The 17,216-nt window shown below is 44.7% G+C and overlaps 1 protein-coding gene across 2 annotated transcripts in view; it reads right to left on the bottom strand.

Moving 5' to 3' along the window:
* Nucleotides 1–17,216, bottom strand: part of itpk1a (inositol-tetrakisphosphate 1-kinase a) — a 30,889-nt gene that overhangs the window by 7,432 nt on the left and 6,241 nt on the right. For both annotated transcript variants that reach the window (XM_027147539.2, XM_027147541.2), the window contains exons 4-6: nucleotides 5,248–5,373; nucleotides 4,929–5,046; nucleotides 3,099–3,197 (exon numbers count right to left, since the gene is read on the bottom strand). In XM_027147539.2, the coding sequence (XP_027003340.2) occupies nucleotides 3,099–3,197; nucleotides 4,929–5,046; nucleotides 5,248–5,373 (343 nt within the window). The remainder of the gene's footprint in view (nucleotides 1–3,098; nucleotides 3,198–4,928; nucleotides 5,047–5,247; nucleotides 5,374–17,216) is intronic.

Genomic DNA, 17,216 nt, shown 5'->3' with positions numbered 1-17,216 from the left:
GTCCTGATTACTGCCACCACCAGGCCTGATTACTGCCACACCCTGTCCTGATTACTGCCACCCCCTGTCCTGATTACTGCCACACCCAGGCCTGATTAATGCCACACCCAGGCCTGATTACTGCCACACCCAGGCCTGATTACTGCCACACCCAGGCCTGATTAATGCCACACCCAGGCCTGATTACTGCCACCACCAGGCCTGATTACTGCCACCCCCTGTCCTGATTACTGCCACCCCCTGTCCTGATTACTGCCACACCCAGGCCTGATTACTGCCACCCCCTGTCCTGATTACTGCCACACCCAGGCCTGATTAATGCCACCCCCTGTCCTGATTACTGCAACACCCAGGCCTGATTACTGCCACACCCTGTCCTGATTACTGCCACACCCTGTCCTGATTACTGCCACCCCCTGTCCTGATTACTGCCACCACCAGGCCTGATTACTGCCACACCCTGTCCTGATTACTGCCACCCCCTGTCCTGATTACTGCCACACCCTGTCCTGATTACTGCCACCCCCTGTCCTGATTACTGCCACCCCCTGTCCTGATTACTGCCACCCCCTGTCCTGATTACTGCCACACCCAGGCCTGATTACTGCCACCCCCTGTCCTGATTACTGCAACACCCAGGCCTGATTACTGCCACACCCTGTCCTGATTACTGCCACCCCCTGTCCTGATTACTGCCACACCCTGTCCTGATTACTGCCACCCCCTGTCCTGATTACTGCCACCCCCTGTCCTGATTACTGCCACCCCCTGTCCTGATTACTGCCACACCCAGGCCTGATTACTGCCACCCCCTGTCCTGATTACTGCAACACCCAGGCCTGATTACTGCCACACCCTGTCCTGATTACTGCCACACCCAGGCCTGATTACTGCCACACCCAGGCCTGATTACTGCCACACCCAGGCCTGATTACTGGCACACCCTGTCCTGATTACTGCAACACCCAGGCCTGATTACTGCCACACCCAGGCCTGATTACTGCCACACCCAGGCCTGATTACTGCTACACCCAGGCCTGATTACTGCAACACCCAGGCCTGATTACTGCTACACCCTGTCCTGATTACTGCAACACCCAGGCCTGATTACTGCCACCCCCTGTCCTGATTACTGCCACCCCCTGTCCTGATTACTGCAACACCCAGGCCTGATTACTGCCACACCCTGTCCTGATTACTGCCACCCCCTGTCCTGATTACTGCCACCCCCTGTCCTGATTACTGCCACACCCAGGCCTGATTACTGCCACACCCTGTCCTGATTACTGGCACACCCTGTCCTGATTACTGCCACACCCAGGCCTGATTACTGCCACACCCTGTCCTGATTACTGCCACACCCAGGCCTGATTACTGCCACACCCAGGCCTGATTACTGCCACACCCAGGCCTGATTACTGCCACACCCTGTCCTGATTACTGCAACACCCTGTCCTGATTACTGCAACACCCTGTCCTGATTACTGCCACACCCTGTCCTGATTACTGCCACCCCCTGTCCTGATTACTGCCACCCCCTGTCCTGATTACTGCCACACCCAGGCCTGATTACTGCCACACCCTGTCCTGATTACTGGCACACCCTGTCCTGATTACTGCCACACCCAGGCCTGATTACTGCCACACCCTGTCCTGATTACTGCCACACCCAGGCCTGATTACTGCCACACCCAGGCCTGATTACTGCCACACCCAGGCCTGATTACTGCCACACCCTGTCCTGATTACTGCAACACCCTGTCCTGATTACTGCCACACCCAGGCCTGATTACTGCTACACCCTGTCCTGATTACTGCAACACCCAGGCCTGATTACTGCAACACCTGTTCACTATCAAGAAATCACTTAAATAAGACCTGAGTGACAAAGTGAAGGTGACCAAAAGGAACAAATGAGAGAGTCATTGAGATCCATGTCTGGAAAAGGTTATAAAGTCATTTCTAAAGCTTTGGGACTCCAGTGAACCACAGTTATAGCCGTTATACACAAATGGCCAAAACATGGAACAGTGGTGAACCTTCCCAGGAGTCGCCGGCCGACCAAAATTGCCCCAAGAGCGCAGAGACGACTCATCCAAGATGTCACAAAAGACCACAACATCATCCAAAAAACTGCAGGCTTCACTTGCCTCAGTTAAGGTCAGTGTTCATGACTCCACCATGAGAAAGAGAAATCGCCTGCATGTTAGAGTAACAAGACGAAAACCGCCGCTGGGCAAAAAGAACATAAAGCTCGTCTCAGATTTGCCAGAAAACATCTTGATAATCCCTAAGACTTTTGGGAAAATACTCTGTGGACTGACGAGACAAAAGCTGAACCTTATGGAAGGTGTGTGTCCCGTTACATCTGGTGTCAAAGTAACACTGCATGTCAAACAGAACATCATACCACAGTAAAACATGCTGGTGGTGGTGTGACGGTCTGGGGCTGTTTTACTGCTTCAGGACCTGGAAGACTTGCTGTGATAAACCAAACCATGAATTCTGCTGTCTACCAAAAAATCCTGAAGGACAAAGTGCGGCCATCTGTTCGTGACCTCAAGCTGAAGTGGACTTGGGTTCTGCAGCAGGACAACGATCCGAAACACACCAGCAAGTCCACCTGTGAGTGGCTGAAGATAAACAAAATGAAGACTTTGGAGCGACCGAGTCAAAGTCCTGACCTGAATCCTATTGAGATGCTGAGGCAGGACCTTAAAAAGACGGTTCATGTTCGAAACCCCTCCAATGTGGCAGAATCACGACAATTCTGTAAAGATGAGTGGATCAAAATTCCTCCACAGCCTCAGCTGTAAGACTCACTGTAAGTTATCACAAACGCTGCTAAGGGAGGACCAACCAGTTATTAGGTTTAGGGGGCAAACACTTTTTCACACAGGACCTTGTAGGTTTGGATTTTGTTTTCCCTTAATAATAAAAATCTATCTATCTATCTATCTATCTATCTATCTATCTATCTATCTATCTATCTATCTATCTATCTATCATAATAAGACTTTATGAAGTAGATATGAAGTTGTACGTACTGAACGGAGTCTAATGAACAGAGTAATAAGAGGTTATGAGTGTGTACGTACTGAAGGGGAAGGTGATGTCTCTTTTTTGGAGCTGCTCCAACATGTCAGGGCCACACCCACTACTGAGCACCAGGAACGAAGGAGAACAGATCCGCTCATCTACATCAACACACACAGATTAGCAAATTAGCACAAGGTTAGCATATTAGCACACATGCAACTTTCTAATATTGAATTAGAATTATAACTGACGGTGTAGATTAGGGCGGGGAAAGAATGGGGTGGGGGAGGGGTGTCCTCGATCGTGTCCTGAAGACATTTGGTTGTTTCCTCACTCACTGCTAAATTCTGGATTCTCATTGGTCAGAAGCTGTTGATTCATTTCCTAATACAGCTTTTTATCTTCAGTGTCCCGAGCACTAGCATCAGAATTAGCTTGGTGTTGCATTGTCAATGGTGAACTTTCCAAAGACGATGTTGCTCCTGTTGCTATGGTAACAAACTGCTTTAGCGGTAAACAGCGTGTAGCGCGTGCAGCGTTTCGTCTTCAATCTGTTCGACAGCAGTTTATATATAAACTCATTAAATCTCGGAGAGGAAAACAAGCTCTGAGAGATGAATCATCTCCTGACAGAAAGTGGTTTTAGTCAATGTGGGTGTATATTTTTTTAAATCTATCCCGAGTTTGAGATGCGGAGACGACCTGGGCTCAGCGGCTAAGTGCAGATGATGTGAGGTGATACAGGGGGGACTGTAGTGTTATCGTGTTCTGTGTTGTTTCCTACGCTAATAACCGTGGAAGTGGTTGCCTGGTGAGAGAGAGTCACAGGCGTGGAATTCTAAACACAGCTCTCTGCTCTATTACACACCGGAGCCAAGGCTGTTAACCTCAGCTCACATCTGGCACACACACACACACACACACACACACCTGGCAAACGCTGCTTTCTGTAGCCAAAGCCAGCTTTATTTACATGCATGCTCAATTCTGTCTTAATATCTCATCAGTTACTCATCCTTAAATATAGACGCAGGATTCGGAGCAGGAGACGATCTGCGGTAAATGACATCATCTTGAACTCTCTCTCCTTAATTGATCTCACACAAACGCTTGATAAAATAAATCATGACGCACTCCTTTCCCGTCTTTCAGCTACTTTTTGCGTCTGGTTAATAAACCCCAGCTCGACAACAGACGTCCTTTCACTGCTATCTGTCCTGCTCCTATATCTGGAGATGTTCCTCAAGGCTCAGTACTCGGTCCTCTCTTTTTTTTGTGATAAAGCAGAGATCCAAAGCTGAATAATTCCCAACAGCAGCACATCCTGAAGAGTTTGATTCTTTTATTCTTCTTACTGTACCACAGCGATATTGCCAATTATTCATGTCATACTTTTTATCCATTTATAGCTACATGTAATGATACCGAACATAAGTGGGAAGTTCTCGCTCTCCCTCACCTGCCAGTCTTTTACCTCTTTCTTTGTCATGTTACTGAGAATTCAAAGGAACTTGTGTGAACTCTGTCCTGCTGAAGATGTCAGGTTTTACTTCTGACACTGAGGACTTCTTCCTTAAATGTTACATAATCACATTTGTCCTTATTGAAATCCTCAGCATTCACTCGGCTTTAACGGGTTTATTACACAGTGATTATTAGCATTCGTAGTAGTAACTCTGGACATCTTTCAGTGGTTATTGATGTTAAGAAAATCAAGAGGAATTAGCTCTTAATTCATAAGCGACATATAGATGTTATGTATGTTTGTAGATGTTAAGTGAAGGTTGGAGATTTTACAGCCAGAATGATTTAAAAAGTTAATAATCCCTTACTTTCATCTAGACCATCAGCTTGTGTGTGTGTGTGTGTGTGTGTGTGTGTATACTGACCCTCCAGACACTCCTCCATTCTGTGAATCAGTGTGTAGGACCTAAAGCGGTCGAGCAGTGTGCGGATCCCAGGAAGTGGATCCAGGATGACGGTCTCCGGGTGAGCATCGATGTATTCCTGACAGGAACATGAAGAACACGTACATAACGAACTCTACATTTAATAACTAATCCCACACGACTCCCAAACTGTACACAAAGGAGCGGTCGGTTATAAAGATCTACAGATAATAACTACGAGGAAATAAAAGTCTGCTAAGACCTCTTTGAATCAAAATGTTTAAAGCAGTTCATAAAAGTGATGAAGCTGTGTTTCCACCTGCACGCTCTGGATCAGTCTCTGAGCCTCGATCACGTTCTGATCAGCTTCCACAATGTGGTCCGTCAGTTTGTGGATGATGGCGTCGAGCGGGCTCTGATCCTCCAGCGGCCTGCTCAGATCCAGCTACAAAACCACAGGTCAAGATTTATTAGGATTGATATTATTATATTTATACAGCTGCTCAGGCTCAAGACAAACCAGGAACGATACTTTACACACAGAACTTTCCTTCTAACTGCTCTGTGCGTTATTAAGGGATCTTCAGCTTCAGAGTCTCTAAAGGAACCCTAAATTACAGAGTTTCCCTATCAGAAAGGGTTCAGAGTGGGTTTGATTATCTCCAGCTGAATTCCTGTAAAGTGGCTCCATGGTTTAAAATGTTCTGTACAAATTGTAGGAGGCTAAGAGCTATAAATTATTCAATAAACTCTCAAAGGACCATTTTTGTATGTTTTTAAAGTATGTAGGTATATATTGTGGTAAAAAGGCAAATTATTATAATTTTTTTTGACATACGGCTAAGTACGGTGACCCAGACTCAGAATAAGTTCTCTACATTTAACCCATCCAAAGTGCACACACACAGCAGTGAACACACACACACACACACAGCAGTGAACACACACACACACACAGCAGTGAACACACACACACACAGCAGTGAACACACACACAGCAGTGAACACACACACACACACAGCACTGAACACACACACACACACACAGCAGTGAACACACACACACACCACGAACACACACCCAGAGAAGTGGGCAGCCATTTATGCTGCAGCGACAGGGGAGCAGTTTTGGGGGGTGGGGGTCGTGCATTGCTCAAGGGCACCTCAGTCGTAGTATTGCCGGCCCGAGACTCGAACCCACAACCTTAGGGTTAGGAGTCAAACTCTCTAACCATTAGGCCAGGATTTCCTCTCATTCTCTTCTTCTGGAGAACCTTAAATGTTCTATACAGAACTTTACAGAAACGACTGGTGTGAAGGTTCTGTAACGTTCTTCCGTTCTTCACTCATGGAACCCTTAAAGGTTTAATGTAGAGACCTACAGCTAATGGGTTTTCTATCCGAATCCTTTTTAGATGTTTAACAACACTTAATTATCTAAAGAACCTTTAAAGAACCCTGTGTGTTTTAATGGAGTGTGTAATTACTGAGTGTGTAGCGTTTACCAGTTAGATTGTTGGAACCTGGTGCAAAAAAATATTTATTCAAGGGTTCTTTAAGATTCCGTTGGATAATTAAGGGTTAACAAAGAATCAGATCAGGATCAGAACAGAAGAAGCTCTTTTTGGCCCATCATTATCTCACGAACCGTTACAGAACTCCTGAAGAACATTTAGTATGAGTCGTGTAAGTGTGCAGCACGAGCTACTAATTATCGCCAAGTAGTTTCTTCTTAATAATTAGAATGTCTCGAGCACTTATTTTAACACCGTTGCATTTGGTACTCCTACACCGAAACACTAGAGCTCATGCTTAAGGAATGTTAAAGGTTCTATACAGAACCCTACAGTGATATCTAATGAATAATGATATTCTTCTGAAGACCGAGAACCGTAAATACATTTTATCTTTTAGCTGAACTGTTTCTGTACTCAGTGTTAAGGGGGTTAACTGGATAAATAAGGTTCTTAGCCTGGTAAAAGGGTTCTATTGGTACTTTTTCTGAGCGCTATATAACACCATGTAGGCAGTACTAGAGGAACAACCGGAGAACCTTATAAGAAGTGTTCTGTATGAGAAGATGCAGTGTTAATGCAGAGTGTACAGTCTTATCTAGACCTTTAATGATTTATTGCAGGAATCTTATTTACACGTCTAAAGGTTATTACTGTATTCTTTAAACAGAGGACTGAACTTTGGACATCGTCACTAATGTTTGTAATAAACACAATAGGAACTACATCTCAGTTAAACACAGCAACATTACCCAGTTTACCCAGTACACCGGTGTCCAGTTCCAGTCAGAATAGAGACGGACGTACGAGAGTCTTATCTATGAATAAATCACGTGATTTACGTTAAAGGTTAAACGTAATTATCACGAAGTTCGTCAGAAATGTTTGTTTCATTCTTTAATCTTCATCTCAGTTCTTTTCTTGTCCCTATTAGAGAACCCAGAAACATTTTCTTCTAGCTTTTGGGAAATTGGGAGGATTTTCTTCTTGTCAGAACTTTTCACAAAGCTGAGAACCTCCACACTTTACTGAGATATCTTGAGAAATATTGCGATATATTTTTGTTAAAGTTTTAATGTAAGGCCGTCCTTAAAAATGTTCTTGTTTGCCGTGACCCGACCGACGCTGTCAATTTAGGGCGACTCAAATTTTACAATTTTTTTTTTTGCTTTAAGTCCGACCGACTCGCCGGTTGTAGCTTTGCGTTAAGACCAACCTTTTTTTGTACTCTTCAAACAACTAATACAAAAGCAATAAAATAATATTATATATATTATATTTTAGTAAGTATTGTAAATATATAAATTGTCGAGTCCTACATACAAACGAAGGCTACGTTCTTTTTTTAAATAAAAACCCGCTCGCTTTGTCTCATTCTCTCTCATTCACTGTCAGAGACGACAGGTCGCGCTCGGTAATGACGGCTGCGGCTGCAGTAAACTAAATGTTCACGGTCACCGTTCAAAGTCATACGGGTTCGGGTGCCATAATAAATCTAAAAAAATTCATTAAAACAGCACAACACCGCTTTAACTTGGCACGAAGTTCTTGAAAATCTGTCCAGCATCAAAATAAGGTTTGAGACGATGCGCCCGAAGGCACGGGGTGAAGACCCAGTCAGTGACGTCACGATATGCTAATCTGTTTAAAGTCATACCTACTGTACGTCATCACCATCACCGACATTGTACTATTTTTTTACATTGAAACTTGAAAAAAAAAAGACCTACTGACCCTTTTTTTTTTACTGTTACTACAAACTGATATTAATTATTTTAAAATCTATAACACTCTAAAATTCTCCTTCATATTTTAATGAATAAAATAGAATTATGACGATTACATTTTCGCAGATGTTACATAACGTTTTTTTTTAAGTGTAAAAACCTTCAAAACAGTGATTTCTGACTGAAGTAATAAGCCGATGCTGACGTCAGGAGCCGTGTGGGCCGAACTGACTAAAAATAAAAGTCAAAGGGAAGTTTGGAGTAAATCCTGGAGCCAGATCCTGAGGGAGCGACTCTCTGGAGCATGCGGATATTTCTTTGGAAGTAAAAGCCAGGATTTTTGGCAGAAAAGATGAAGATTATTGATGGAGGAAGAGGAGGAGGAAGAGTTATGTGAGGTCATCGGGTTCGAGGTGGTCGTTTACAGAGCCGTGCCAAATCAGTGCCGTGTCCCCGACTGAAGGAGAAGAACACTTCCTGAGTGCTTATATAAATGATGCCATGGAAGAAATATGTGTTGTTCCCTAAAGAGCCATTTTTAGGTTTCAGTCTGTAATCGTTGAACCATTTTTCTTGTTATGATAACAAACAGAACAATCATTTAAACCACAGAGATCCTTTCACACGGGGCTACCATTTAGTGAGAAAGTCATTTTTAGCTTTCTGTGACAGAGAAGAAAAGGGAGCGGGTTTAAAGGTTAAGGGCAGAATGAACAGGAACATCACGTTGTTCTTTAGCTTAGGAACCTAAGGAACTTCTGGACCTTCAGGACTTTGGCACCTTTATGATGCTGAAGCTTTCATTCAGATAAATATACAGAAAATATCAGGTGTACTTTGGGGCGGGGCGTCTGAGGGCGGGGCGTCTGTGGGCGGGGCGTCTGTGGGCCGAGCCTTAGAGCGTGATTTAAATTTTGAAATATAAAAAGCAAGAGAAGAATTTTCTGGAAATATTCAGCCAGCACACAGCTGACCAACATCAAGCACTGACAACTTTTATGAGAAACACACAACAGACGCACACGTAATCACACACAAACACACACACAACAGACGCACACGTAATCACACACAAACACACACACAACAGACGCACACGTAATCACACACAAACACACACACAACAGACGCACACGTAATCACACACAAACACACACACAACAGACGCACACATAATCACACACAAACACACACACAACACATACATCCTCGCGCAATGATGAAGTCATTCGTAATCATAATCATTCAGCTGAGCGCACACACACAGGACATACACGGAATACACACACAGGACATACACGGAATACACACACAGGACATACATAAAATACACACACAGGACATACACGGAATACACACACAGGACACACACAGAATACACACACAGGACACACATGGAATACACACACAGGACATACATAAAATACACACACAGGACACACACAGGACATACACGGAATACACACACAGGACACACACACAGGACACACACAGGACATACATAAAATACACACACAGGACACACACAAAACATGCACGGAATACACACACAGGACACACACAGGACATACAAACAGAATACACACACAGGACACACACAGGACATGCATGGAATATACACACAGAATACACACACAGAATACACACACACACACACACACACACACACACACACAGGATGCACACAAGGGACCGACACAGAATACACACACAGGACACACAGAATACACACAGAGTACACACATGGTTTACAGACACAGTGCACACAATACACACACACACACACACACACACACACACACACACACACACACACACACACACACACACACTCAGTTTAAAGTGAACTCCATCTTCCAGAACGTTCTCTGCTCTCTGGTCTTTATTTACTGTCTCTCCTCAACCAGCCAGTTCTTCCTGAATATCAGTTCATCATGTGTTCCTCTGTCTTTACCAGCACACTGCAAACACAACCGTTTACTGCAAACACTTCCTCGTGCTTCCTAAGCCTCGTCTCGTCTGTGAGGATTACAGACGCCTAAAGATAAACCTGAACTCCAACATTCATCAGTCACCTAAAGGTCAAACCAACCACAACAATAATAATCAGGATTCATAGGTTTTATTTTCTTGTTCCTCTTGTGAAGGTTCTGTGGATCTACATAGAACATCACAGCAGAGTTATTATCTCTACAGAAAGGTTCTAATTGGACCCTTATTTTAAATCTTTAATTACCACTAGAACCTTTAAAGAACATTTCCCCTGAGACTGCATTGGTAAACTTTATTTCTACCTGTACTTTAAAGAACCTTACTTTGGAGTGCACTGGTTTTATAAGGCAAAAGGTTAAAATAAAGTTTCCTAGGAAAAAAAAACATTTTCACAGTGACGCCTCATGCCCCCCTTTTCCACCAGAAAGAACCGGGTGCTGGTTCAGAGCTCACGCTGGTGCTGGTTCAGAGTCGGTTCCACTGGAGAACCTTCTAATAACCGGTTTGCCTTTCCATCGGTTAGAGAGCATCACAGAGCCGAGTGTGACGTCACTGTATACGTGTCACATTACCCAGCGCAGCCACGTTAGCGCAGCGGCGACAAACACAAACACAACAACAATGGCGGATGTTATTTTACTGTTAATGCTCATGGCTTTGTGAACCTACATTGGCATCCAAACGTGGCGAATCCTGTAGCTCTGCCCACAGTAGCTAACAGTAGCCCCGCCCACAGGCACTAACAGTAGCCCCGCCCACAGGCACTAACAGTAGCCCCACCCACAGGCACTAACAGTAGCCCCACCCACAGGCACTAACAGTAGCCCCGCCCACAGACACTAACAGTAGCCCCGCCCACAGCCCTGCCCACAGCCCCTGACACAAGTGGTTCTTAAGTCTAGACCAGCAACGTTTTGGTGCTACTTAAGAACCACTTTTCCTGGTTCAGAGCCGGTGCTTTGGCGGTCGAAACAGAAAGAACTGGTTTTAAATTAGGCTCCGAACCTGCACTCAAACTGCCTCGGTGGTAAAGAGGCATCAGAGGATTTGATTTTGGTTCCACCATGAACCATTTTGGTTGGTGCTACAGACAAATCACTGCTTTGAGAATGTAGAACTCAATACATACTCAAGAGAGCTCTACATACATCTCTATAGACCCTTGTAGCCTCTAAGGACCTTTAATCACCCAGTGGAACTAATAAAGAACTCGAGCTACTGGACATGAGGTAAGGCTCGGGTTCCACAGAGCAGTGCAGGCTTAGAACCCTCCATTACCCAATGAACCTGTACAGAACCCATTATTATTAGCTTGTGTAAGCACCACAACTGGCTCTGGGCATGAAGAAGAAAATCATGAGCAGTAATCTGGAGTGTGTGTCACAAGCCTACTTATTATACACAGGGTTCAGCGTTCTCAGCTTCGACACCTCATGCTTTGTGCTCAGGAGTCTACGTGTCATGAACATTTAACTGTGTGTGATCTGTGCTTTATAAAAAATAAATCATTCATGTAATAGAACCGGGCGATTATCTCATCGATTATTAAAGTGCGATTGTGACTGGGAGTGACACAGCAAGATAAAGTGTGTGTGTGTGCGTGTGTGTGTGTGTGTGTGTGTGTGTGTGTGTCCACACCTTCTGTTTTCATTACAATCTGGCCTTGACAATTTCGTAGTACTTGGCACTGAATGGACTGTGTGTGTGTGTGTGTGTGTGTGTGTGTGTGTGTGTGTGTGTGTGTGTGTGTGTGTGTGTGTGTGTGTGATTCAGCTGAGTCAGTCCTTATCGCGCCTGAATGCTGCAGGACCTTGACCGAGTCTCCCTGCCCTGCCCATCCATCTATAACCAGCCTACACACACACACACACACGCGCGCACACACACACACACCCCCCCTTCCCCAAACAATCCCTGAACACAAACCCTATTATTCATATCCATCTGTTTTTGTTTCAGTGCTCAGTCCTAATTCAGATAGGATTAGTGTGTGTGTGTGTGTGTGTGTGTGTGTGTGTGTGTGTGTGTGTGTGTTCGTGTTGTCAGTCCTGGAGAACGTCTGATCAACTCACCCGGTCTATGAAGCCTAGAGATGGGCGTGTCTCCACACACACACACACACACACACACACTGATTTTTATTGAGTGCTCGATCTAGATCACATGACCTGTTGACTGTACCTGCACTAGAACATGATAACCACAATAAAACCTCCAGAGACGTCTCGTGTCTCCAATAAATCTTTCCACATCCACATACGACCTACACCATCATCGACATCCTACCGTCCGATCTCAGAGAGATTCCAGGAATAATCACATCACACCCCGACCAGAACGCCGTCTTTACTACACCTGCTTCAGCGGCACACCAAAGATTCGACTGGTCGTATTAAGTTATCTCAGATCTGTTCAGGTCCTGTGAGTCGTGTCAGAGTCGGTTCCCTTCCGAGGGAACGCTGCGTCACGGCTTGAAGCAATGCTGATGTCTCTTCTCTGGAGTGGTGTCTGAAGCTCTGTGTGAAAACTAGCCAATGCACTGGCTCGAGGAAGTCATGTGGTGAAGCAATGCTTGGCAGCAAGTCCATAGAAGAACATCTACATCACATCACTGCAGCTTCTTTGTCTTCAGAATGCACTTTGTGTGTGATTTGGCGAGCATGAGTAAAAAGACTCGGTATTTAGAACGGGATTCATCCATGATGCAGGTTTGCTTCTCCAACTCGGGTGGATTCCATTCTATCTGCTGTGAAAGTCATTGGACAAGGCCGACACCTGCAGCTGCCAACATTATTCCTATGGCTCTGAGAATGATTTATATCCCAGGGTGCATAAACCTCCAGACCTCCAGACAAGCAGACCTCCAGACAAGGAAGGAGCTGATCCCTGGAGAACAGAGTCTCCATCCTCAGGTGGTGGAATGCATATTTTCAGCCAGATGGAATGAGATTAGATCCCACTGTCCCCTATGGTTCTCTCTGTCCTACAGTATGTACAGCTCTAGGGTGGAATGTCATGGTACAGACGTGGCAGAAACCTCACATGTTCCCTTTCCTCTGGTGACTAGCCAGAGTCCACCAAGACAGAGTTCACCTTCTGGTGGTGGCCATGTTAGTCTGCCCGGGTCTGGTTTGTGGACATGATTTCCCTCCTGGAAACTGGGACTGCTTGGGAGATTCTTGTCTACACGAACCTCCTATCTCAGGTGCAGGGGTGATTCTCCACCCCCCCGCCATGAGGTATGGGATTCTGGATCAAGCTGTTAGATTCTGGTCTGTCAGCTGAGGTTATAAAGACCACGTTAAATGCTAGTAAGCTTTAAAATGGAGGTTATTTCATCCTTGGTGTGATCAGAACAAACAGGACACAGTCTACTGCTCCTTTGGTTCAGTGCTTGAACTCCTGTAGATGTTTAAACACCCTCCACATTTAACGGTGTGTGTGGCAGACAATGCTGCGACCCACACACACGATTGTAGAGTTTCATACACAGCTTCCACAAAGAGGCTTAAAGTCCCCATAGAGTCAAATCATGACACAGCGTCTCAGTCCCTTCTCAGGGAACCGGGTTACATACGTGACCAAGAGTCGGTCTCTAATAACCTGCAGTCTATCACGTGTTTCATGACACGTTTCTCTCACACTCGTTCGACTTACGATGAACTCGCATCTTTCTCTTCCACCTGATGCCATGTGACTCAGGGCCTTTTTACACCTGGTCACTTCGTGTGTTGTCTCTGATCCGATATCTGTCTGATTTGTTAAAACTGTTCCGTTTACATTAGACCACATAAATGCGTCTCGGCGAATCGGATATCGATCCCATCTTTCTACTCCCGCTCAAAATGCAGATATATTTTACCACATTTCCGGGGTTATTGAAACGGAACACACTTTGGTGTATATACTTAAATATACTTTTGTATCTATATGATTTACAAAGCTTTTGTTGGATGCTTTCATCGTTCCAAAGAGCAATAAGTGCCTGCGTGTCGTCCATGTTATTTGTTTCTGGCGCGACGCATGACTCATGAGTGACATACTTCCGTTTGGGAGGAGTATAGCGCTGACGTATGTGGCTTGAACAACCACATTCATTTACACCTGTCCAGTTTCATCTGAAACACGTCCCAGACCACCTCCTGAAGGGGTTTGTACCAAAACATTTCGGAGGGCATTTAGACCTGGTCTTTTTACCATCGGGTAGATATCTGATCACAGAAAACACAGGAAGTGACCAGGGGTAAAAAGCCCACTGTAAACGAGTTCACTCTTAAGCACTATTCGGACGGGATTAGTTTTACGTGGGGACGTGGAGTGATGCAATTTTACCTCAGGACGTCTGTAATATTAATTGGCCAATTCGCACGGGACAAGACATCTCAGTAAAACTAGCAGAAGTGGGAGAGGTAACTCGCTTTACGCACCACAGTAACCTGTGCGTATGACATTGCTTCCTGTTATCATGTGCGTAAACAGACAACATGACGCCTCCATGCTTGAAAAACGCACCAAAAACTACTTTTAAACAGGAAATGAGGGAATTTTACCGTACATATTTACAGCGGGTCTATTCGGACGGGATCAGTATTACCTGAGGTCATTTTTCCGGACCTTTTTACAGAAGGTAAAAGTCGCCGTAATCTTTACTTACATTGTCCGTAATGATTACCGAGATGGCGCATTCGGACGGGACTAAAATCACAGAGAAGCTCTGGTAATAATTACTTTACCCCCCCCACGTCCCCACGTAGAACTAATCCAGTCCGAATAGGACTTTAGATAATGAAAAAACGAGTCGAGTCAGAGAATTACGCTAAAAAAGGTGCACAGAGAACGTACCTCAAATCTTCTGTTTAATTACAAACACGTTTAATACGTTTAATTACAAAAAAACTATGTATATTAAAAAAAACATCAGGGGAAAGAAAATACAAGATTTTCAAATCTACAGCTTTCAAATGTAAGAGGATGGAACATAAAAAACATAAAAAATTCAGGTTATAAATGAAATTTTTATTTATCCTAGATAAATGAAGCCAGACTGACAGTAACAGCCCCTTTAACCTTCCACGCTCATTATTCAGCAGCTCAGACTGGCTGCACTCATCGGATGTTGAAGCACTTGTTTAAACAGGGATCACGGTTTAGAGAACAGAACGTGGACGTCGTAGCTGTTTAACTAAATAGTTTCCTCAGGAGATTCATCAGGAACTGTGGAGTTAAAGACGTCTCTGAGCTCCACGTGTGACACCACCGGCACTTTAATCCCCGCGAGCAGACGATTCGTTTGGTGATGTCACGCTCTGACGTTTAAACACTCTCAGGAATTTAAAGTGGCTAAATATTTATTAGTTGTAACGAAGCAACTCTTTTCTAAGCCTGTGATGTAAACATTACGAACCTGAGAGCGTTTCCTGTAAGCGAGGCTCGTGTTCCTGATATTAACGACATAAACACTAAAAGTCTTTTCGTTAGCTGGGGTTTAAAGACCAGTTAAATATTTACACCGATCCATTTTACAGTTATTTAGAGTTATTAGAAGTCTATTATAACAAAAACAGGAAGTCAGGAAGATTTTGGCTCAGCGTGATGACCTCATGATCGTCTGCCTCTGTGATGTGTTTCCTTTACTGTTTTTGCTTAGAATGACTATTTTTTCATCTCTTGTGAAAAGGAACTGACTACAAAAACAAACACTTCGTGTTCCAGCTCTATCGTCACGTGTTAGAGATGCTGTTATGTTGACGTCCTCACCAGGCGTTTAGCTGTGAGCGCTTTCGCTAGCTAACATTAGCTGCTGATTTTGCAGGCACTTATTTCCAGGGATTTCAGTACAGCGTAACAGATATTGCGTCATCGGGTAGGCTTATTATTGGCTTATTTGATAATCTAACCCTAACCCTAACCCCTGACCCTAACCCCTAACCCTGACCGTAATTTTTGGTTGTTTATTTGTTTTCTAAAATAAATCTACCTATATGACTGTTTTGTCCCTCGTAGTATGCCGTTTTTTTTTTTTTTTTGAAAGAAGACGTTTTTCCAAGACCTCCGGAAACACGCCCACTTTACGTCATGGTAACGAAACCCCTGGAATGTAGTGCCTGCCCTGTTGATTCATCATGTGGGGATGTGATAGCCTAGTCATTGAGCTACCAATCAGAAAGTTGTGACCACCAGGCTGCCACTGTTGGGCCCCTGAGCAAGGCATTTAACTGCCACTGTTGGGCCCCTGAGCAAGGCCTTTAACTGCCACTGTTGGGCCCCTGAGCAAGGCCTTTAACTGCCACTGTTGGGCCCCTGAGCAAGGCCTTTAACTGCCACTGTTGGGCCCCTGAGCAAGGCCTTTAACCCTCAACTGCTAAAGAGTGTAAGTCTTCAGCTCAACTTTCTGTAGGATTTCTACACCTTCTTTTTCCTGACTTCGCTCCATCATCGCTCCGGCTTCAGCTCTTAATAACCTCACGTTCTCCCGAAGCAAGACAGGAAGTGAGGAATTCAGCACAGGAAGTTAGACTTATTGGGACGATTATAGGTTTTCATTCATTCATTCATTTTCTACCGCTTATCCGAACTTCTCGTGTCACGGGGAGCCTGTGCCTATCTCAAGCGTCATCGGGCATCGAGGCAGGATACACCCTGGACGGAGTGCCAACCCATCACAGGGCACACACACACATTCACTCACACACACACACACACACACACATTACGGACAGTTTTCCAGAGATACCAATCAACCTACCATGCATGTCTTTGGACCGGGGGAGGAAACCGGAGTACCCGGAGGAAACCCCCGAGGCACGGGGAGAACATGCAAACTCCACACACACAAGGCGAAGGTGGGAATCGAACCCCCAACCCTGGAGGTGTGAGGCGAACGTGCTAACCACTAAGCCACCGTGACCCCCTCCATTATAGGTTTTATTCTTTAAAATCAGACAGCAAGAGAAAATAAAATCATGCAACACTTTTACTCTAAAAACATTTAGTGTGATTTCATTCACATCTAAAATCGTTGTATTTTCGTTCTGTCATGTTTCTAATCCTGGATC

Source organism: Tachysurus fulvidraco, chromosome 16, assembly GCF_022655615.1.
Source record: "Tachysurus fulvidraco isolate hzauxx_2018 chromosome 16, HZAU_PFXX_2.0, whole genome shotgun sequence".
Classification (NCBI taxonomy): Eukaryota; Metazoa; Chordata; class Actinopteri; order Siluriformes; family Bagridae; genus Tachysurus; species Tachysurus fulvidraco.
This window is presented reverse-complemented; position numbering and strand designations above follow the sequence as displayed.